General features: G+C 33.1%; 1 protein-coding gene across 2 annotated transcripts in view; it reads left to right on the forward strand.

Moving 5' to 3' along the window:
* Positions 1-19,927, forward strand: part of LOC139694304 (sarcalumenin-like) — a 72,752-nt gene that overhangs the window by 36,267 nt on the left and 16,558 nt on the right. For both annotated transcript variants that reach the window (XM_071592783.1, XM_071592784.1), the window contains exons 6-8: positions 9,958-10,098; positions 10,641-10,803; positions 13,598-13,694. In XM_071592783.1, coding sequence (XP_071448884.1) covers positions 9,958-10,098; positions 10,641-10,803; positions 13,598-13,694 — 401 coding nt within the window. The remainder of the gene's footprint in view (positions 1-9,957; positions 10,099-10,640; positions 10,804-13,597; positions 13,695-19,927) is intronic.

Below are 19,927 nucleotides of genomic sequence, written 5' to 3' on the forward strand. Positions count from 1 at the left end.
TGTGAAAATGCAATGCCATTTGATCTTTCCATCATAATATGAAAGAAATTGATCAGGAAATGTGGTAATTTAATGTTTTTAATTAACAGTAGATAAGATAAACTTTCAGCTATGAGTATATATATTAAAAAACAGATTGAATGAGTAACCATGAGCAAAAATTGGTAAGTAGAAGCTTTGAATCCCATTACATAGCTAACAAATTCGGTGGAACTAATATTTTTGGGTCATATAGTATCCTTTTTCCACTTTTTTCCCTCCTCTTATCAAGAATCTTGCACTGCAGTGTTCTTTTACCCAGATTTTCTTCTCTTACTTCCATTGAAATCAGTGAAAAGGACTGATATGCTTCTTGAGCTATGGTAGGATCCTTTTTATTATCTCTCACAGAAGGGGAGATACTCATTTGAATCAGCGTTACACTAATCCTTTTCATATTTACCTATAGCCTTCTCCCACATAATCTACGGCTTTTATATGCACCCAAAGAAGATTATTGTTTCTCCTTTTGATAATAAATTACTGTTTCTTATATTCATGGTTATTTCTCGTGAATTACAGAGGTAGCAAAAAGTGGACTGATTTAAATGACTCCATGATAGAATAAAATCCTCTGCACAAAAACATGCAATTGCACAAAATGTGTATTAGTTGACATCAGCAAATATAAATAGCTGGTTAACATCAAATTTAAATGAATTAGTAATTCATGAAAACCATATTTATTAATAATTGCAGTTTAAAGCTAGCCTATTATACTTTTGGCAAAAAGTTTGGCCTTAATGGGTATTATTTTATCAACATTGCTGATTGGCTGGAATCCCATGTACACTATGCACGTTTTGTTTCAATGATGTGGATTTTTTGTGATGCAAATTTAGAACACAATATTACTTTATGGAACTGAAAGCCCTGAAAACCCTTCACACCACTACTGCAAGTATGGGCTGTACAAATAACATGGGGTAATATTTATTATCGTTTCTGAAATATGTGCATTACATTCTCCCATATGTGCATTGATTATCCTGACAAATGGACATACTTTTCATGATCCATTGTTGGACTTGAAAGAAGGGTAAGCATGGAAGCCATTGCATTGCTCCACTCCACTTCACACCTTCAGGAGAGTGCACATGAGGGGCTTAAAAAATCCATGGTATTGATGATGGTCTGTGACAAGTTTAGGAAGCAATTTAGATGTCGTAACTGTGCAAGAAGGTGAGCATTGGAACTTGATGCCATGGAAAGCTTTCATTCTTTGCACTCATTGTTTGGGTGATGATAAGATTCAACACCTGCCTTCCCAACCAAAGAGGTCAAGAGATACAAGAACAAAACACCTCTACATTAGGTGTTCATATGTTTAAATTTAACTGCAGTTGTCAATTTTCCTTGGGAAAGTTACTTATAAGGACAAAAGTAGTGGTGAAATATTTAGTCATTCATTTGTATCCATCCAAGAAATTATTATATTTCAATGGTAGAGGATGAGTTATTTTTTCCAAGGTAACCTGAAGAAATCATGTCTTTAAATGTTAATTCTTTTGTGAAACATAAGAAATGGAAAAAAATAAAACAATTCTGTGATTATTAGAATGCATTTCTTGCCATCAAATAAAAGTTGAGCAATCTCTAACAATGATAAATACCATCTGAAGTACCTAAAACCTTTGCCATTATTGGATGGGCATTATGAGGTCATGATTCTAATGCTAATAATCATGGTAAGGAATGTAAATTCACCTCAATAGTCCTATATGCTAAAGTGATTTAATATTTTGACAAATCTAATTAACAACTCCTTCCATCTGAATGACCTTTTAGTTGTGCAGATATCTGTAAAGACCTCTTGGGATGATAGCCTATATTGTATTTTGCCTTTATTGCCATGCAGTTTAATTTTCTAAAACATGGAGTATTTTGATCAGCCTATCTTTATTTCTACTCCGATTCAAGTTTCACAGTATAGAATTATCTTGTTCCTCCCTCACATTTCCAATGTCATTTCCATCCTCTCTGCCAGCTAGTAATCCCTATGAGGAAGAATTCTTGTTTATCCCCTCAGGTAACCTAAGAGAAACTGAAACACTGTCATGAACAAACCTTATGTAGGTAATGTTTTAGTACATGCTTTCAAAATTGACAAGATGAATGCAAGCTACCAGGATAGATCATGTCTTTGAATTTCATTGCATGCATTTTAATTTCTCCATGCTGAAAAACTTAAAATCCTATGCTTTTGGCAAGAAGTTTTGGCTGTTATCTTAAAATAATGATATTTTGAATTTATCTGCCTTCAAATAAAAAGGTTTTACCATATGTACTCTTTATCTTTGGATTTTGAACTTAGCCTTTCAGGTCTATGTGAGTGTTAAGGCAAAAGATATTTTGGAAACTTAGGTGACTTTCCTTTTATGTCATAAAAAATTTTTTTTCAGTTTGGCATAGTTGAATTGTATCTTTTATATGACTTATGTACGAGTATCTTTTCATTTTCTATATTTTAATGCGAGTTTGAAACATTCTAATATTTCTGTTTTCTTCATAAATTCCATTTCAACAATATTGTTGCAATTGTGTGAGTAGTCACATTTTGATGGATCATTCTTAACTCTAAATACGTTGAAACGTTAACGAAGTTTTTTTTTCTTCATTTACTATTCCTTTTTACTAATTAAGGTTTGAGAGGTTATTGTTTTTCATTGCTTAATATTTTATGTATTCACCCTTTTTTCTGTTTTATAGATTTTCCCTTTTGAAATTTAGCATTAGGGTTAATACTCTTTTATCTCTTTTAGGATGTAGAAGGAAGAGGAAATTTGTCAGTGGATATTATTAGGTGTGTAACTTCAATGCACTGATTTGCTTTGTACAAATTGATGTTGGCTGTTTGTGATGGTGTAGAGCATAACACAATGAACACGTAATGCTATAAAGTTTTCATCTCATGTAACATTTCAGCCTTACTAACCAGGTTTTTAACATATGGATTTCTGAGATGTGTATGTTTTTGCATTTCTGTAAATGTGTGTGTTCAGTATTTGAATTTTCGTATCTGTTTTTATACACACTTTTGCACACATGCTTAAGCATTTATATGCCAATTATTGAAGGTTTTGTCATCGAAATATCAACTTTGTTGCTTACATTTTTGTGGCTTATTATGTTGTTTTTAATATGATTTTCTTAAGTGTTACATCAAAGCCATTGGTTATGAGTTTCCCCTTTCAGCATATTGAATCATAGGGAGAAGTTAATTTTTAAAACAAATACTGTGAGAGTTCCTTCATTATTATTTAAGCAGACTATGCAAACATTAATAGCAAATGTTTGTGTAATGTGGGGTTATCTTTATTTAGATCTGAAGAGTATCACCAAATTTCATGTGTGAACTTTAATCGGGGGATTTTAAAATTTATGCTTACCACAGTTAGCGACCCTAAAGTTTGCGCCATATTTGAAGGGAAAACTCACCCAATACCAAGGTCATTGACATGAGAAATTCAACCATCATTATAAGGGCCAGTTCCTTTCCCAGTGCCCCCTACAGTTTCCTAGAAAGATCAGATACCCAAAAAAATCACTAAGCTTGGGTAAAACCAAATGCATATGCAGGAACCAAATGAGGGCCCTCCAATCAGTTTACCATCCCATTGACTACTACCATGTCCTCCCAATTGATCTTTAAGAGATCATTTAGTTTGTTTATCTGCTGCTATTAAGAGAGTTAACGTTAAGTGAAGCACATTTTTGTTTATTGGTTTGAGAGGTTGGCAAAGTACAGCAAGTATTTAATCACAGTTGCATTCTTGTTTCGTCAACATTCATGGTACTTCTAACACACTTATAGAGAGTTTAAGAAGCCTCCATACAAATCTGTTGGTTTAATACAATTTCCCAAGCCAATGTAGAATTTAATAGTTAAAGATTTGTGCAAATTCATTTCTAATCTCAATTTTTCTTGACTTTGCTGTTTTGTCTTACAACCCCAGCATTCAATGTCCACATGCCCTGATTCCAAATCCCAGTGTCTTTGTGTTGTGTGCCTATTTGTTCATTTTTGTTCATGGTGGTTGTGTAACTAGTGTGTGTGTGTGCATGGTTGTGTTACTAATCTTATGTATATTTCCTGACAATTTCTGTTCCCCCAGCATCTTCTACATATTACAGAATGTGAGTCCCTTTCAATTGTTTCTAATGATGTGGTGTATGCTGTGTTACCCTGCAGTGTTAATTCTGTGAGTCATGTAATAATACAAATATGAGGCATGTTCAGGCATAAGGATTTTGAAGTGAAAAATCAAGGTAGTTCAACATGAAATAAATGCACTTGATTATTCTTATGATTTGCTGAGAACATTCTAATTTATCTCTTACAGCTCACTCTGCTTTCATTTACTCATCCTTTTACAATGCAAAAATTTCAGAGTGCAAAAATCATTTGCCTTGACCAGGATCCCGGTTGAGGTAAATGATTTTTATTTATTTATTTCTCTGAAATTGTTGCATTGAAATGCATATTAGCGGATGACTCTGTTAAAAGTTACTGTTGTGGCATCTCCTGCAGTTTCTTGGAATCCTTTTACTGTTTGAGAAAAAAATATATTGAGACACACTGATCACATGTTGGAGCATATGTGAAAAATTATTGCTAGCACCTCCCCCATACCAACTGTTCTTACCATTTTAAAGGGCACTTTCTCTATATTCTTCATTTGTTAAATAATTTTGGTAGCAACTTTGTATGGTTGGCATGTTAAGTGAAACTATCTCTTGGATAAAAACTGGAGTACTCCTGGAAGCAAAAAGTAAATAGAAATGAACAAGACGTGGCATAATGAAATTACATAAAATGGATATTCCTTGCATGTAATAATTTTCAAAATAGTAAAGTGGAATTATTCTGTTTTAGAGCACCGTTCGTAAATGTGTGTAACTTTGACAATTTATGCTCATTAATTTATGAAGACATGCTGCATTTTTATGAATTTTAAAGATAGTGTACTTGGATGTGGCTAATGGATTACTTTAACAGTGCTTTATTTGTCAATAATTTGAGTTTTGCTTTTTATGCTTTGCATAGCGCTGCCTCTTAAGTTTTTTACTTGGCTTTTAATTAATCTTTTTAGTAATGTTGGATAAAGTGTCAGTAAAGCCTGCAAAACCTACATATTTAGGTGACTGTACTATGAAGAAAATGGTTGTTTGTGGTGCAATGTGAGCATCAAAAGAACTGAGGAGATTTGAAGATGGAGGACAAGATGGTAAAGAAGTGGAGAATTTCAACAAACTAGACTTAAGACTTGATTATGTTTACAAAATGCTCATTTAATGTTTTTTACATGTGTATGTCTGACTTAGTATAGAATACAAATATCCCTGATGAAATATTTATTATAAAAATATGTTCCTATCTTATTAGTCAAGAACTCTTAAAAGCACCTGTTTTATTGATTTGTAAGTCTTCCTCTGACAAAATTATAGCTCTTTAACTAATTCATTAATTATGATTTTAATATTAAAATTTGTTTGTTACTTTGATCTACATGTTTATTGTTTATAACCTTTGTTAAAGGCAGCACCGATTATAATAATGAAACTTTATCATGAACATCATTTTCATATTCTGTAAAGGAAGTATGGATTTCTCAAAAGTATTTGCATTTTACTGTATATAAGTAGGCATGCCATTCAAAAAATTAATTATAGTACTCATTAAGCCTATATATGTATAAATGAATAATTATGATTTTTGAAGTGATGTGTGAACTGTTATGTTCCATAACACACAGCTAGTAGGCAAAGGTGTATTTATGATTGTGACTTTCTGGGTAATTGCTATGTTAAAGAAATTGTTTAGAAAATGTTCATTGCGTAATTGTTTGATATTGAAATAATATTCAGGATTCATGTAACAAAAAGTATGGGAGCATAGCTTTGACAACAATATCACATAAATTGTGAATATCTGATATTTCTTCACACATTCCTTGCCCATATCTTCCATATCTCTGCTGCCATGCCTTTCTCTCTCTCTCTCTTCAAGTTTTCTTTCTTGATGCTTTTTCTTGCTATCCTTATCTCTCTCTCCCTGTTACTCCTAGCTACCCACATATGTGCCTTCTGTTCCATATGAACCAAACTCAGAAAGGCTTTGTGAATATTCATTTGTTCAAATCAGACCATTGTGCCACATTCATGGTGTGATTGAATATATGTTCACATATTAGTTTATTTACCTTGGTATGATTTGCTTCTGGTCATTGTTATTAACTAGCCACATTTTCCGGCATTTGATGTTATAAGGTCATTGAATAATAATATTTCATGCATTTGAGTCATATTTAATAAAGATTAAATATACTTCAAAGGTATGAATAGAACAAAGAAATTATGCATTTATAATTTATGTTTGATGCTATTTTGAATTCCTTGCACATGTACATTATTCAATCACTGATCACTGTTTGGTGGTATATCTATGAAAACCAGTTTGAACCATTTTAAAAGTTTGCTTTATCTTATGGATTTTAATGTGCATGTAAGTGTATTGTATGAGAAAATGGGTACTTCGGATATTCAGTTAAATAAAATTTGTCTTCTTGGGGGTAACTGTTAAAAAAACAACGTGAAACAGATGTTCCGAAAGAAGAATTCCAAATAAATATTTCTGAACTGAGCTCAGTGATTTAATGAATAGCCAAGCATTGAGTTGTGGTTTCCTGTTTATGTTTTAACCAGTCATTAGCATAAGATGATCATTTTTCTTTTGTTGTACCTATAAGAACTAATGAATGTCTTATTGAAGATGTGGGGTGCAATTGAAATCTGTCAGAAATAAGTTAAGCTGTCTCGATTATTTTAATACTTGGCTGTGTATTAATTCATTTGGTTCTCTTCCTCTAAATAATTATTCTCATTTTAACTCATGGGTTGAGCGTACTTCTTTCAAATCTTGCTTGCCCACCTCCTTTTCCCATGAATCCGTGAAGCTCGCAGCTGCACATGGTTAGGCAGCTGCCTATCTCTTGCCACTTCCTGATGTGGTAAAGACAGTTGGGAGTGATTGCAGCAAAAGAGGGGTGGGGTGAGCTAGGAGGGTGGTGGGGTCGAGGAAGGCGTGAGACAGCAGTGCAGTTTGGGTAGGGCCAGGGGAAGGGGTAGAGGAGGGGAGTAGAAAAGGAAGTGAAACCTCTCCTAACAATATAAGCTGCCTAGTCTCATTTGAGGGTTTAGTTTGTGGGTAGCAGCCATGGAAAGCATTAGTCGGAGCCCAAGGGGTGTTAAGTGCAGGATTTCCATCATTTTGAGTGAAAAGTTGGTAGCTTTCTTTTGTACCATGTGTCCATCCAGTTATTTGAGTATTTCTTTTTTTTTTAGTTTTTACAGCCAAGAAATAAGATTTAAAATTCTCGTGTATAGCAGTTAACTTCAGTGTCCTATGTATGCAGTTGTGAAGATTTATCATTTAAAATTTTAAGTCATTCAATTTTTGCACTACCTGGCAAGAAAAGTCCAAGGCTGTCAACTAATTATTCTTGTGTATTAAGGTTAGATTCTTTGTGTCATGATCTGTTAGGATGTGTACCAGTGATGTTTTAGATGAAGAACTTTTATAAATTTGGTGTTTACTGGTGTGTGCAAGGATTGTTTTACACTTGTTTAAGACTATATTTAGGCACTACAGTACGGCTCATCGCCGGGCATCTTGCGTGCTTTAGACATGGCAAGCTGCCTAGTGAAGGGCAATACCGTGGTGCCTTTACTGCATCAAAAGGAGGATTTGTGAAAGAGATCTTAATTTGAGCTGGAAAATTGTGGCTGACAATTTTGTACAATAAGGTTTCTGTGGTTTTTGTCTTTGCAGTGTTAGTCATATTTTTTTAGATATATTAATTCTTGTTTTATTGAAGTAAAGGTGTTGTTTATGGAAATATTAGTTGAACCGGGTAATTTATGTTTTTGAAGTGTTTTCATGCTCCATTTGCCGTAGTGAAAGTGTTGAATTGTGTCCTCCAAGTATTTCTATTATAAGTGGAATGTAAAATATCCATTGCTATTCTAGGACATACTTTCATTACAGTTGTGTATATTTAATGAAATATGATTGTTTTTTTAAAGTTAGGAAACCTTCTTGTTGCTCATTGATGTTTTATTCACATTTATTTTGTTTTGTTATATTTTATTGCTCTATTTTTGTATCTTTTATGTATTTTTTTGAATAAATAAATCAGTATTATTCCTGCCTATTTTTCTAATTTTTGAACTTGGCATAAAGTAGCCTAATTTGTTGTGGATGCTGCGCTGATGAACAAGTTATCAAATAGTTTTGTGAAAAATACTCTTTTGAAAAGTACTCATGAGAGAATTTTAATAAGCAATTTTAGTGGTCAAAATGAAATTTATGTGACATGCCATAGCAGTAGAAAGTGAGATTTTAAATATAGTCTGTTGTTAGAATCTATATTTCAATTAAAATTCCTTTTGTTAATGAGTTTGAGTTATGAAGATGGAATACTTCTGAAGATTGATTTGTTCTTGGGTTTTTCCATTTTTAAAACTTTTCCTCTGGAAGATTTATGATAGTAAAACTAATGAATTATGGACACATATGTGTGATAAATTTTAGAGTAATTTTATGTGCAATGGTGCTTAAGTCAATTTCAAACAAAGATTAATGTCAGTTGACATGCAAATGATGACATGTATGTTGGTACAACAAGATTTATGGCCTGCCCTGCTTGTGACACTTGTATTTAGAATTCAATAATTATAAAAAGGTTTCTGGTGTTATTTATAGTTCATATTATCGAAGAAGTCCTGATAAAATAGATAGAGGAGACTGTTGTGAAAGGAAATTGATTAATAAGGATGAGTGTTCAAATTTAAATGTTATCTCTTTTGTCTAAATTGCCCATTATCTTTTCTTCTTTGTCCTTATGTTTTTTTGTGTATCTTGTGATTTTGCTGGGCATCCGTATTTTTTAATGTTAATGTAAAGAATACATCATTGGCTACCTGTCACATTTTGAAAATTAAATTATTATTATTAAATCACTCCATTCAAATGTCATAAGCTCCTTAGGTCAAAACGGCATCATTGAAACCATGAGTAGATATTGAAAAGATTTTTGTTAATTTGTAATTTCAACAAAGATTCCAAGACTTTTAACTTTTCTATAAATTTTGTCAAATATTTTAGCCCCATGCAACTGTGCCAACTTGCTGGAATTATTTCTATTTGTTAAAGAACATCATTTTTTTATTTATGAACAATTAATGGTAATTTAGGATTTTTAATGACTACTTTTGATGACTAAATGTATTTACTCCACATAGCATTAAAGGGCTTTAATGTCCCCCCGCATTGGCATTATATTATGAAAAGGGAATGCTTTGATAATTCCTATTAGTAGTAAGAGAGTCTGTGTCAGTTGCTACTAAATACTAGCCACAAGTAAGAACCTAAAGACCATGCTGACTGCATTTGGCCTTCATGCAAATAAACCTAAATGTACATGTAACTATTTAATAATTACTGACATAATAATACTGATGCACTGCAACATATTTTCCAATATTAATACTAATGAAATGTTATACATATGCAACTAAAGTAACATTTATAAAAGAATTTATCTTTGAATGAATGAATTAAAAACAGTGAAAAGTCAGCCAGTTAGTTAAGGTTGTGACGAGTTGTACACACACTGTGAATGTTACCCAAATCAAAGCAGAATCAGGCCCACTTATTATTTTTTAACTATTTAAATTACTGCTAACAGTTGTGTCTTTTTACTAAAAAAATGTATGGTGGCACATCACTCGAATCAGTGTGAAACATTTTTGGCATTTTATACATTAATTATTGTTGCATGCTTACAGCTTTATGCTGGTAAGGTCTTCAACATAAAATTATTGATAGAGACTTATATCTATTTATTTTATTCATAGGTGTCACTGACTTCTTGAGCACTGAAGTATCCACTTCCAAGCAGAAGAAGTTCAGCCTTGTGTCATTTGTTGATACTCCTGGGTTGGTAGATGGAGATTTAAATTATCCTTTTGATGTTCAAGGAGCACTACAATGGCTTGGTGAGCATCTATGTCTGTGCTTTTTAAATTTAGATTAATAATTATGAGAAAATTAATGTTCAATGTTTGTCAGATTCCTGGTTATTCAAAATAAATGGATATGTGCAATGTATATTATGAAAAAAATACATTTACTTATTGATCTGCAGCCATATCTCTTCAAATAATCAATAACTTTGAAGTAATTTCTTTTGATTATTTTTATGATATTTTGAGTTTACTTTAAGTCTGTCTTACCATTATTATTTTGTATCATGCACTTTTGCATGAAATTTATTGACTTTTTCCAAAGTGATGTATTGTTTTGAGCTGCATTTCTGTTCCTGTACTTCATCAGTAATTGAATTCAAATGACAAATGAAAAAAGCTAACTAAGCACGCTCATTAACTGTGAATGATTCATAATTTACCTGCTATCTGGTGGATTAATAATAGTATGCATCCATGTATTGAATATATTAAGGATAACCAAGACACTGGGAAATTAAAGAGAGATTAAATGTGCTATTTTTCAAGCAAGACAATTTTTTTTGTTCTTCTAGGATCAATGGCTGATTTGGTTTTTGTGTTTTTTGATCCCATCGGCCAGGCACTCTGTAAACGAACTTTGAATGTAGTGGAAGCCCTGAATAATAAGCATGCAGAAAAAATGCGCTTCTACCTATCAAAAGCAGATGAGGCTGGAACTGAATCAGATCGCCAAAAGCAAGTATAAACTTATCCAATTATTGATGATTTATTTTTCAGTACACTCTTTCACTTTCCTATTTGATTCACCCTATTGATGCAATAAGAAGATGGAGAGCAGGGCGAATAAATATTTGGAGCTGATCAGTTTGGGTTCAGGAAGGGGAAAGGCGTGCGTAGTGCCATAGCAGTAATAAGGTCACTAGTTGAGAGGAACAGATACAATCAGGATGTACTTGTCTATTTTGTGGATTTAAAAATGGCATTTGATAGAGAGGATTGGGTGGAATTAATGAATGTATTGCCAAAAATAGGAGTAGACTGGCAGGATAAGAGACTCATCCATAAGCTGTACATGACACAGAATGCTCAGGTGCAAGTGAGGGATAGAGAGTCTGGATAGGCAGTGTTAGGGAGAGGAGTATGATAGGGGTATGCATTATCACCTGTTGTTCGACATACAGGAATTGAATTGCATTACTTTTGGAACTCACTGTATGCATTTGGCTTTTCTGCAAAACCGGTCTCAGTGCTCTCGAAGCTGTTAAGAGCGGCAGGACGTGAGTTATTGTAAACCTCTGCGTGTTGACCATGTCATGAAAGACCAACTGAGCAGAAATTTCAAGGGAACTTTTGTAACATATTGAAAATGAACCTGATTATTTGGACAATCTGTTCAATAAATTACTTCAAAAAATATTGTATTACTTTCCAAACGCACCCGGTATGTGTGGAGGAAATGGTGAAAGAGGCATGAGAAGAACTGGAAGTATGAATGAAAATCATTGGGCCACTTATATAATCAGTTAAATTTGTGGTTGGCTAGGCATTAGTTTGTCAGTCATCCTAAGGGTTGCGAATTCTTCTGTGTGCATTCGAAGATCAGTGCACTAAGTGCAGAATGAGAATAAATGTAAATAAAACAAAGGTAATTCAGTTTTATAGGAAGAGAAAATCTAAGGTAAATATTAAAATAGGGGGGTGAAAACAGAGCAGGTGGAATGGTTTACCTATTACAGAAGTGTTTTGGACAAAAATGGTCAACGTAGTGGGGTCTTAAGGTGAAGAATCAATCACATTAGGCAGAGAAGCTTTCACAAGGAGGAGGGAATTGATGATGGTGGGACACTGAGTAAGGATGTTAAGAAAAGGCTCGTTAGAACTTTAATATTGAGTGCCATTTCATATGGAACAAAAATATGATCATTAAAGCAGGATTATAGACATAAATTGGAGACTTATGACATGTGGGTGTGGTGAAGGATGGAAAAGGTGAAGTGGACTGAAAGGAAAACCAATGAGGAAGTACTAGGCATGGTGGGGGAGGAGAGAGGATTGTTGGGAGAAGTCAAAAAAAGGCAGGAAAGATGGATTTAGGGCGTTTTGATTGGTGATGGGATGTTGAAGACCGTAATAGAGGGGAGAACATTGGGTAAATGAGGAAGTGGAAGGAATAGGAAAGGCATTCTGGAGGGGAATAGGTATGTGGATTTGAAGAGTGGCCTACTTTAGTGTCATATTTAAGGTTGTTCTTTTTGTTAGGAGATAGAAGGAAATATATTTTTGTACAATTGATTAGGTTATCCTCCAAAACCTATCCTAACCTGTAGAGTACCAATAGTTGTAATTTGATGCATCAGAGTGATGATTACATTTACTTTCTCACATATCAGTGATTCATTGTTATCTAAATTAGTTTAAGGGCTATTATCTATGGCTCAACAAATGAAGAAATAGTATTTTACTTTATTTATTGCACTTTTGTGGGTGCACTGTGCATTATAAAGTTTTAGACCATATTTAGGTAAAAACAACAACGAGAAGCCTTCATATGTTTAATAAACCACAGCAATCAACCTTAAGGTTGGAATGATGGCAGCAGTAGATCTTGCATTGTAATAAGTATAACAGCATGTGAAATTCATATATATAGGTGGGGTTGTCTTTGACTTGCTTTGCATAAACCACGTCATCATTACATTGAAAATGTTCATTTGAATCCATTTTTGATCTAAAGTGAGTAAAGGTGGCACCCAATGCACAGATAGTTAATACGTGTCCAATTATTAAGTTAATATATAACAAACGCGATCTTTCAATATGCCCTTTGCCTCTTCTATCTGTCCAACATTAATTTGATGATTGTCCAGGACATTTGGTGAACATATTTGATGTAATTATTGGTTGTCACAGTTTTTGGCCATTCTGAAAGCTCATCAACAGCTAAGCTGGTATGGGCACTCTTAAATTTAGCTGCCCAAAATTTCATGGTCGTAAATAATGCTGCTGAGTCCCTGTTTACAGCGTCCAGCTTCTTTGACTGACTCAAATGATTGTGAAACAACCGGGCACAAAATGGCCAAAATTTTGGAGCATGCTTTTCATTGCTTGCGCTAACATGTATGACGTATATTTTCTTAAATGAAAATCATCACAACCTATAATGTGGATCAATGCCTTCAGAGCATCTATTTTTAATATTGACCCATGCCGTAGTTATATAGTTGTAGTTTTTATATTTTTCAACTATAAAAATAAGTGAAAATTTGGTTTTAACAAGTTCTTGAAAAGTCATAAGATGTTGTTTCCATATGTATGGACCATCTGTTATAAAAATTGAAAATGTATGAGTGACGGCTGATATTGACTGTTATCAAATAGTTGGGTAAATGCTTAGTGGTATCTTAAACAGCACAAAGAAAAATTGTATGAACCAATCTCCATTTAATGTGTTCATCTCACATTTTTTTCTTATTTGCATTCCATTCTCAAGGTTCAATAATATTCATTCTTTAATTTCCTTTTACTTTAGGGTTATGATGCAGATTGTGCAGGAGCTCTGTAAGAGGCCCAGTTTAAATTGTACTGCATTTGATATGCCTGCTATCTACATTCCTGATGTTTATAAGGTAAATTCTCATTATATTTTACTTGTAAATTGAGATTATTAACCTATATTAAGGAGTGACAAGAAGTGGAGGTATAATTAGCAGACTGGTCTAAAGAGCCTTAGTTTTGAAAATTTAGTGGAAAAAAGAAAATATTATACATATTACTGAATGACATGAAGTATACTCTATGTGAGCATATAACTTTAGGAGATATCAATTGTAGAGAATATTAGCACTTTTTAAAATGCCAGAAATATATATATATATATATATATATATATATATATATATATATATATATATATATATATATATATATATATATATATATATATATATATATATATATATATATATACACATATATATACATATATACATATATATACATATATATATGTGTATATATATATATATATATACACATATATATATATACATATATACATATATATATGTGTATATATATATATATATATATACATATATATATATACATATATATACATATATATATATATACATATATATATACATATATATATATATATATATATATATATATATATATATATATATATATATATACATACATATATATATACATATATATATACATATATATATACATATACATATATATATATATATATATATATATATATATATATATATATATATATATATATATATATATATATATATATATATATATGCTTTCGTAGACGTAACACGGAAGAGCCGAATAGTACAATACACAGTAACACACAATATTGAAACAAAAAAAGAAGAACACTCGCACGTTATTTCTTGATATTTCGACGGAAACAATCAGTCTTCATCTGAAGATAAAGAAGTAATGACTTCTATATCTTATGAAGTAGTTACTAGTAGTAGTGGTAGTTAGTTAGTAGTAGTAGTAGTTAGTTAGTTAGTTAGTTAGTTAGTAGTAGTAGTTAGAAGTAATTACTTCTATATCTTCAGATAAAGACGGATTGTTTCCGTCGAAATATCAAGAAATAACGTGTGAATGTTCTTCTTTTTTTGTGTTTCTATATTGTGTATTACTGTGTATTTTATATATATATATATATATATATATATATATATATATATATATATATATATATATATATATATTATATATATATATATATATATATATATATATATATATATATATATATACATACATACAAACATATATGTATATATATATATTTATATGCACACATGCAGAGGTAATTATTCAGTTGCTGAATAATTTAGTTAAAAAACTTTAATTCATTGTTTTGGATTATTCTCCAAATAGTCTGAGTGAAGTAGGTGCTCCTTTGTAGAAATCCCGAATGTACCATCAAGTGGTTATTTGCATAAAGAAAACCATTAAAAATGAGTTTATTTGTAGAAAATTTATTAAAGGTCTTCTTCATTTGGTATATGCCTCTCATTGTCACTTATATTTCTGAATTTACTGATACAAATAGAAAACCCTACAAGATTGCCTGCCATAAGGTGTGCTAGGATACTTCCAATGAAAAAAGGTGGAAAGGTATCTGTAAAGGAAAATGTGTTATAAAATCTTTTGTTTTCATGTGACTTGTGTCGTGACCACACATTGCTTCAGGCAATATCGTTACCTTACATAAACGTTTAATCTCAATGATTGAATCATTACTGTCTGGAATGCGAAAAATTCTGGGTCGTTCATTATTTAGTTGATCCTGCAGGAAAACTCTTTTGATAAATAATGTTGCAGTACTTCAGTATTGGATCTTCTTCCTAAGGTACCCATACTGAATATTGTAATATCACCTGTGTGATATGTGCAGATTTAGTTTTAATTTTTCATAATCTATAGTTCCAAGAAGTATATGGGGCATATTTGTATCATTTATATCAGCTTAACTTAACGAGCAAAATTATAACTTCTTTATTTTGGTGGTGTTTTCAGCCCTTTTCATTCAACCTATTTCATTGTGGCAATTTTTTATGCACTTTCCTGATTGCCAGTATTTGTTATTCTATTACGAACTTAATTTTGTGCATGACAAAAGTTTGGTTTCAGGATGATTAATGTTGTATTTAATGAGACTTAGAGCATTCATGAAAGACCCAAGGGCAATGAGAGGAGCTGAATATTAAACAGACTATAGTTAGAATGTGGAACAGACTACTATTTTATTTGTTAATTTTTATTTCTCTTCTATTTTATTTGATAATTTCCAAAGTGTCTAGGGATCAAGGAAAATTAGAAAGGATAATGAGTTGAGAGTAGAAGTAAAAACTGGAAGACAATACTCTTAATTATGAATGGATTCTTGGGCATAAATTGAACTCATACTTAATGGAATGGGGCAAATAAATGGAAAATTCAAATGATGTTTGGGATCGTTTGTAAGGAGTGACTGTTGAATTGACTGAAAGATTATGTGAAAAAGGTGTGGTCAGAATAAATAGGTGATGTCCTGTGGAATGAAATAGGGGAAATAATTTGTTAAAAACAAGGGATGTGTAGGAGAATGATTTTGGCTAAAGATGAGGAAGCTTGGAAGATAGGACATGAATCATAAAAAGAGAAAAGGAATAAATGCAGTAAAGAATAAAAGTGGGGATATTATGGAATGAATGTGGAGTTTGAAACTGTTGAAGGAAGTATTTTGAGGTTATGTGAAAAAAATATTTGTGTGTAGTATAAAAGTGGGCTGGATGCACTTGACAGTGAAAATAAATGTGGAGAAAATCATATTTTAGTGGAAATGATGTGGTGACAGCATTAAGAAATTTGAAGAATGGATTCACTGTTAGTGTAGATTTAGAGAGATGCTGAAATCAGGGGCTATTGTTAATAGTTAATGCAAATTATTTAATGTATGCCTACGAACTTTTGTTGTGCGAAGTGATCAGAAAAATTCAGTAACTTTTCCTTTATAGAGAGAGAGTTACAATGGATTTACCATCACCATTCCTGCCCATTTGGTTTAAATGTTATGAAAACTTAAATGGAGGATAAGACACTGGAAAGTGGTGATTTTTTTATTTCCAACAAAATTACCCTGTCTTAACCAATAGTTAAGCTAAAAAAATGTTGTGCCTTGTGGCAAACTTCCTTTCCTGGGGAATATTAGCCATATATAAGCAGAAGTACTATATATTCTACCAAGTATTTCATTGGAAAATGGCACAGTTTTGATTGTCTGACATTGGAAAAGCAGACCAGATATTAGTAGCAATAGAAGCCTTCAAAACCTTGTACAGGAGGCATAATCATAATCATAATAACCTTGATTCATCACTCTATCCTGAGGTCAACAGATTAGAACTTAACCACTAAGCAACCACCTGAAATTGATTCAGCTTAAATATAAGATAAGCAGATTGAGTGATAAAATATGTAAATATCTTGTGTAGTATTTAGGTATTGAAGTAAATTTCCCTCAATCTTTAGGCAATCTGCCCCTAAATGGGGTGATAATGGAGTTCTGAAAGCATAAATGTCGTGCTTCAGTGAATTCCAATCCATATTAATCCTTAGACTTCCGTGCCGTCTATCTGATGAATCCATGCTGATTTCCGGGAATTACCGTCGCGTAGTTTAATCAAGAAGATTGAAAGAGCCAATCAGAGAGCTCCCGGCCAGCCAGCGTCTCCTATATATAGCGGCCAAAACGCAACGCACATCACTTCGACCTGAAGACGCCTCCAGGACTGGGGGCGAAACAGTTGTCAACCAACTAAACTACGCGACGGTAATTCCCGGAAATCAGCATGGATTCAATTCCAATCCATGTTGATATATTTGTACCCAAAAATACACTACCCACTATACTATAGTAATTTTGACTGATGCATGCTATATGAAATAATATTAACAATACAAAACAAGTTTTCCCAGAAGGAATGTCAAATTAAGTTCAATTTCTATGATAAAATTTTAAAGCTTGCGTAAATAAAGAACTTTAGTTAAAGAAACCAGTCATATTAAATTCCATCGGAAGTGCTGCGCTTAGGGAATAGTGTGTTCATTTGATTCTCATTACTTCTTCCGATGAAGAGTATGGATAGAATAATTTTTGTAAGAAACGCTGGATCATTTTGGCATTAGATTTTTCTAATGAATGATTGTTTGTGGCCTACCAATCTTCATTGTCACGTACCAATTTTCTCACAGTTACATATCGCTTTGTTTGATCAACATCTTGAACCCATGGTCTGTCTCAAGGACCCCCTCTCTAATAATGTCCATTTCCTGTTTTAAACAAATCCATGGCTTTTCAGCATGTCCAAAATCCATCCGGGTCTTCTTTTCTACAGTGCTTCAATGGTGTATATTTCTCTTTACTTCTCTGTATATTACTTAGTTCCTCATTTTATCTCACTTTTATTTTCTGGCATCTGCCGTGTGTACCAGGTTTTGAAGGCTTCTATCGCTATTCAGTCTTCTTTTCCAATGTGAAACCATTGGAACAGTGCCATTTTCGAATGAAACCTTTGGTAGTGTAGGCAGTATTTATTACCCAAAAAGCAATTTTACATTGGTGGTCCCACAACTGCTCATGGCAAAATGAATTGTGACTCCTTGATTATGAGCTGAAATTCTGCAAAATGCATTCAATATGATATCAAATATTATCAATTAAAGTCAAAATATTTTTTAATACTGCAATTTAAAAGTTTAAAACTTTAGTTTTGCATTCTAAATTCTTAATGTCTCACATGGACTCCCTGTGTTAAGCATAAGTCACATTAAAAACCATCAGTTGTAATATCCTTAAATGTAGCTGCAAGATGAGTAAGTTTTACACATACTACCTTGATCAAAAAGTTCCCGGAATAACCACCGTGTGGCGCTCCCATCGTTCCGATTTGAGTTCTGTTTTTTTTGTTAAATTGGTACATCTGTTGTTGATATTCCCTTTAAATCTTAGTGTCATAACTTGACATTTGCAAAAGTTACGTAGCCAAGAGTACATCTATCTCTGTGTGTGTTGGCGATTTTTTACAATTTCAGAAATGGATTTAAATTTGCAACAACGAACTTGTATTAAATTTTGCGTAAAAAACGGATTTAGTGGCGCACGGACGTTGGAAATGTTGGAAAAGTGTTTCGGCAACGATTCTCTAAAAAAAACGGTCGTTTACCAGTGGCACGAGCGGTTCAGAAGTGGTCGTGAGTCAATCGAAGATGATGAACGCAGTGGCAGACCATCGACATCGAAAGTCGGTGAAAAAATTGATAAAGTAAAAGAAATGTTGGTCAATAACCGCAAATTAACCATCAGAGAAATAGCGGAGGACTTGAACATTGCCTATGGATCCGCCCAAGACATTGTGGTTAATGATTTGGGTTTCCGTCGTGTAGCAGCAAAGTTGGTTCCAAAAGACCTCAATTTCATGCAAAAAAGAGACCGTGTTGACGTCGCAAAAGACATGATTTGCGAGGCTGAATCCGATCCCACATTCATCAAAAGGATCATTACTGGAGACGAGACGTGGGTTTATGAGTACGACACGCAATCCAGACATCAGGCAAGTGAATGGCGTTCACCAAATGAGCCGAGACCAAAAAAACCACGTCGTTTTCAGTCACAAAAGAAGGCAATGCTGACGGTTTTCATGGATTACAACGGTGTAGTGCATCATGAATTTTTGCCAGAAGGCCAGACAGTAAACAAAGAGTATTATTTGGGCGTTATGAGACGTTTGCGTGAAGCAATTCGCCGAAAGAGACCAGAAATGTGGGCAGAAAACTCGTGGATTTTGCACCATGATAACGCACCGTCGCACAGTGCTATCATTATTCGTAATTTTTTGACGAAAAATGCAACAAATACCATCCAACAGCCACCGAATTCACCTGATTTGGCTCCCTGTGACTTCTTTCTGTTCAATCGAGTTAAAAAACCATTACGGGGAACGCGTTTTAGCAGCCGAGAGGAAGTAATGGAAAAATCGCAGGAAGCACTGATGGACATACCGAAAACCGACCGTAACTTTTGCAAATGTCAAGTTATGACACTAAGATTTAAAGGGAATATCAACAACAGATGTACCAATTTAACAAAAAAAACAGAACTCAAATCGGAACGATGGGAGCGCCACACGGTGGTTATTCCGGGAACTTTTTGATCAAGGTAGTAGTTGTCTTTGGCAATTGGTATGTTGTAAGCATGGTAGAGAAGAGAGTTTATTTAGCATGGTATCTACCCTACTAAAATTTACAAAAGAAAACAAGCAACATTTTCTAAAGA

The sequence above is a fragment of the Hetaerina americana genome, unplaced genomic scaffold, assembly GCF_022747635.1.
Source record: "Hetaerina americana unplaced genomic scaffold, ioHetAmer1.1.p SCAF_5, whole genome shotgun sequence".
NCBI classification, from domain to species: Eukaryota; Metazoa; Arthropoda; class Insecta; order Odonata; family Calopterygidae; genus Hetaerina; species Hetaerina americana.